We start from the raw sequence: 5116 nt of genomic DNA, 5'->3' as shown, positions 1-5116 counted from the left end.
TCTAGAGCAGAGATGTTTTGGTCCATTCCTCCATCAGATCTCCTCTAGAGCAGAGATGTTTTGGTCCATTCTTCCATCAGATCTCCTCAAGAGCAGAGATGTTTTGGTCCATTCCTCCATCAGATCTCCTCTAGAGCAGAGATGTTTTGGGGTTGAGATCTGGAGACTGGCTAGGCCACTCCAGAACCTTGAAATGCTTCTTCTGAAGCCACTCCTTGGTTACCCGGCAGTGTGTTTGGAATGGTTGTCATGGTGACAGACCCTGCCATGTTTCATCTTCAGTGCTGATGGGAGGAGGTTTTCTCTCAGAATCTGACCATGCATGGTTCCATTCATTCTTTCATTTACAGTCGACCTGGTCCCTTTTGCTGAACGGCAGTCCCAAACCATGATGCCTCCACCTCCGTGGTTTCAGTAGGGATGGTGTTCTCCTTTCTCCCCCGAACAGTAGAGTTCTTGCCAGAAAGTTCTCTTCTGGTTTCCTCTAACCATAGGACATTCTCCAGTCCTCTTCTAGATCCAGATGCTCTCTAGTAAACGGACAGCCTGCACATCTACTGGCTTCAGCCGGAGGACACGTCTGGCTCTGCAGAGTTTGTTGGTGACGGTAGTCTCTGGTCCCAGCTCTCTGCAGGTCATTCACTAGCAAACTGAAGGTTTTTACTTCCTCATGCTAACACATCAATGTCATCCTCGCTTACATGCTAGCATGACGCAGCAGGATGTGACCTTTTTACCATCAGGAAGACCTGCCAGTAATGGTCAGACTGAGGGGGTAGATGCTGCAAAGCATGATGGGAACGTTTTCTTCTGCAGCCGGAGTCTTGATTCAGAACCTCAAACTGGATTCAGTTTGAACCTTGTCTGGGTTCAGCTGAAGACCTGAATGTTCCGCAGCACTGGTCCACTGACGTCTGATGGTTCTGAAGTAGTTCTGTTTGGTTCTGAAGTATTTCTGCTGTGCTCTCTCCTCGCTGCAGCCCACCTTTCTGGTAGAGCTCTCCAAAGTCTTGGCGAATCCCGGGAACACGCAGGTGGCCCGGGTGGCTGCCGGCCTGCAGGTGAAGAACTCTCTGACCTCCAAAGATCCCGACGTGAAGACGCAGTACCAACAGAGATGGCTCGCCATCGACGCCAACGCTCGCCGCGAAATCAAGAACTACGTAAGTGCTGCTGAAGGCCACTATGGGCGTAGGGGGGCGGGGCTTATCATGTCGCGTATCTCCCGCAGGTCTTACAGACTCTGGGCACGGAGACGTACCGACCCAGCTCCGCCTCGCAGTGCGTCGCCGGCATCGCCTGCGCCGAGATCCCGGTCAACCAGTGGCCCGAGCTGATCCCTCAGCTGGTGGCCAACGTGACGGACCCGTCCAGCACCGAGCACATGAAGGAGTCCACGCTGGAGGCCATCGGCTACATCTGCCAGGACATCGTGAGTGACTCTGCAGGGTCTGGACCTGCTGCTTCACCGTTTCTCGCGCTGGCGTCCACGTCCAGGTTCTGGAGGTCCGTTTGCTTCATCAGAAACTGTAGGACCCATCCAAAAGTCTCAAACGGGCCGATCCGCACATTTGTCAGAACCTCCAGGATCTCCTGATTCTTCAGTTTCTTATAATTAGTGGATATTTTTCTCTAATAGTTTTAAAATCTGGAGGAGAAAACGTTGACGAGAAGCTCCGCGTGAATGAAGCCAGCTGTTTCATCTGAACTTAGAGGTTCCTCATCAGTACAGACGTGATCCGAGGACGGGTAGATCACCTGCAATAAATGCTGCTGCGCTTCTTCAGCTGCGATCTCTGTAGGACAGGAGTGTCAAACTCAATCACACAGGGGCCCCAAATCCCAAACACACCTTAGGTCGCAGGTCGAACGGGATCATCATTTATTGAACTCTGAAACATCATCTTTAAAACTAACTTTATGAACGTTTAACTTTTTTGAACTCGATATATAGCATTACCTGTGATAATGCTAGTGTGAATGCTGTTAGCTGAATTTGGCCGCTGAAGATGCTGAAATTGATAACTAGCTAAAATATTAGCTAAATGCAAAATTAGCCTAAAAACCGGAAAAAAACGTAGGTTAGCCAAATCAGTCAGCATGTATCCAAAAACAGCTGAACTCCAAAATAGCCCAAAAACTGAATAAGCCCTAAATTAGCCAAAACAGCTAGCATGTAGCTGAAATATTAGCTAAACTCCAAAATAGCCTAAAAAATCTTAGTAAATACCAAAATAGTCCAAAAAGCTGCAGAAATGCTAATTTTTAAAGCTTTAAAACTGTAACTTTTTAATATAATTCTGAATAATAAAAATGCAGGAATATTATTCCAGAATAAATCAACTTAAACCTTAAATAACTTTAATATTTTACTCTCCATAAAATATATTTTGTCAAAATTATACAAGTTAGAAATGAGCTCAAGATAACATCGGGTCATTAATAACAATAAAATGATCTGGAGGGCCGGATCCGGCCCCCGGGCCGTGACTTTGACACATGATGTAGGAGAACGTTTGGTCTACCAAAGAGCTCCAGGAACGTCTTGGGGTTAAACCTTCAAAATAAAAGCGGTTATCTGGAAGTTGCTGTTTCAGATTGTGGCGTTCTGGAGGTCGTTGGTGCAGAACCTGCGGTGCTGCATTTGTCTGCAGGTCCATTTCTGAACTCAGACTTGAATCTGAAAGGTCCGATTATAAATGTGTTCCAACATAATTTTCTGGTTTTCAAAGCACCAGAGAAAGTCCTGGTTCAACTTTACTCAGAACTAGTGCTGCTACAAACTATTATTTAAATAGTCGACTAATCACAGATCATTTTTCTGATTAGTCGACTAATCGGGTCGTCCGCAAAAAGGGATGTAAACTAGGGCTGGGCGATATGGCAAAAAAATAAAATCACGATTTTTTTTAATTTTATTTCACGATTTCGATTTTATCACGATATTTTTAAATTAAATTCAAATTTAATTATATTGATTTTAGTTGAAAGAAGTAAACATATTTTTGAACAAATATTTACATTTATTCGAATTAAATAGTTATTATCTATTAAGATTAATCTGTAAATATTGCAAGAATTGTGTCTTCTACTGCTACAGATAATGCATTGCTGTCAAATGAACAGCTTCTAAATATCAGAGTTTTAATTTTTCCTTTGTGCTAAAATCCATAAAACAGAGCTTGTAAATGATTGTCACCCAAGACCAGAAATGAGGGAGATTGATGAAGTTTATAGCATGAATGACTTATAAAGTTTAGTAAAGTCCTTTCTCTATTAAAAACAGCTCAAAATGCTAAATAATAAAAATAATAATAATTAAAAAAAACACCATTTACCACATTTTAAAATGAAACTGAAACTTTTATTATTTTTGGATTACATACATGGTAAATAAATCTCAATTGCTTCAGAATTTACCTTCAAATAGACGATTTCGTTGTACTTTGAAAAAAAGGCTCCAGCTAGCATCTTTAACTGATACAAAAACATTTTTAAACTTGGATGATAACATCAAATACATCTGCCAAACTGTTAAGATTCAAAACACAGAGATAATAGCAGTAAATGTTTTAAAAAGTTTACATCCACAGCTCCTTCACTAACATCTGCTCTCTGCGGTGTTTATGTCACTGAGCAGAAAGCTAGCGTTAGCATTAGCGCTGTTTATTCTAGCTGGGCTTTTATTCGGTCCGAACGACCAAGAAAGAACCTCAACGGTGACGCCACGGATTAAGAAAATTATGTGCAAACTCACTTACACTTCTTACAAGGGGAGTGCGACCGACGATAAGATTTAGGCTCTTACAGTAGCTAGCAAAAGCTATGCAAAGCTATGCAAAGAGCTAGCAAAACAATGCAGCACCGTGCATCTTGACAGAACATTTTACGTGTTTCCTACATGAATTACCATCAGTTTTTGTGCAGGTTGAACGTAAATACGTGCGATTAACATCCGCTATGTTTAAAAACACGAAACATTAATAAAAACATACATTAAAGAGCCAAACTAGCATGTCTGTCACAGGTTGCTAGCACCCACTTTAGCCTAAACTTTAGCACACAGTTCAAAGTTCTCAGCCTGATTTCTCTCTATTAAAATGCGATTCCTGTCCTGTGATGATTCCTCTCCATCTGATTATTTTGTTGTCAAGGTTTTTCAAGTCGATTGTAAAACACTGCGTCTCCTTTTGTTACTCTTTCGGACCTCCGTCATTCATTACTCGAGAAGACTCGATCTGTAATGACGGCGCACGTGACTCTGTCCCGTTGTTTGTCACGTGACTTCCAAACAGGAAAAACACACCGGGGAGGAGGAGGAGGAGGAGGAGCAGCAGCAGCTCGGATTTAAAGTCACAGCTGTCAACAAGCTTTTGCCTTCTCGCTCTTGCAGCTTTTCGTAGAATATCGCGATATAACGATATCTTAAAAATGACAGATCGTCAGCTTTGGAGATCGTACACGGTTTTTTATCGTCATATTGCCCAGCCCTAATGTAAACTAACTATAAATTAGATATATAGCATTACCTTTGATAATTAGTGATATTTGGGGCGGCCGTGGTGCAGTGGTAGAGCGGTCGACTCCTGATCAGAAGTGAGCGGGTTCGACTCCGCCTTGCCCGCCCATGTGTCGAAGTGTCCTTGGGCAAGACACTGAACCCCGAATTGCGTCTGGTGGGAGGTTGGCGCCAGTGTTCGGCAGCGGAGCCACCACCAGTGTGTGAATGGGTGAATGGGTCTGTGACTGTGAAGCGCTTTGGGCCCTGAAGGAGGGTATAAAGCGCTCTACAAGGATACGCCATTTACGCCGTTACCATAATACTAGTGTGAATGCTGTAAGCTGAATTTGGCAGCTGAAGATGCTAGTGCTGATAGCTGAAGATGTTGTAGCTTATAGCCAGCTAAAATATTAGCTAAAATCCAAAATGGTCTAAAAAACTGAAAAAAGCACAAGTTAGCTAAAACAGCTAGCATGTAGCTGAAACATTAGCTAAACTATAAAATCCATTCATCTTCCAGACCGCTTCTTCCCGTTCGGGGTCGCGGGGTCCCGGAGCCTATCCCGGCTGCTGAAGGGCGAAGGCGGGGTACACCCTGGACAGGTCTCCAGTCTG

General features: G+C 43.4%; 1 protein-coding gene across 1 annotated transcript in view; it reads left to right on the top strand.

Moving 5' to 3' along the window:
• kpnb1 (karyopherin (importin) beta 1) overlaps positions 1 to 5116 on the top strand; it is a gene marked incomplete in the record, with an annotated part of 17704 nt that overhangs the window by 3023 nt on the left and 9565 nt on the right. The window contains 2 exon segments of the mRNA XM_024262189.2: positions 981 to 1163; positions 1232 to 1432. Of these exon segments, the coding sequence (XP_024117957.1) occupies positions 981 to 1163; positions 1232 to 1432 (384 nt within the window).

The sequence above is a fragment of the Oryzias melastigma genome, linkage group LG17 (assembly GCF_002922805.2).
Source record: "Oryzias melastigma strain HK-1 linkage group LG17, ASM292280v2, whole genome shotgun sequence".
Taxonomy (NCBI): domain Eukaryota; kingdom Metazoa; phylum Chordata; class Actinopteri; order Beloniformes; family Adrianichthyidae; genus Oryzias; species Oryzias melastigma.
Note: the sequence above shows the minus strand (reverse complement) of the source record. Positions and strands in the feature narration are given on the sequence as shown.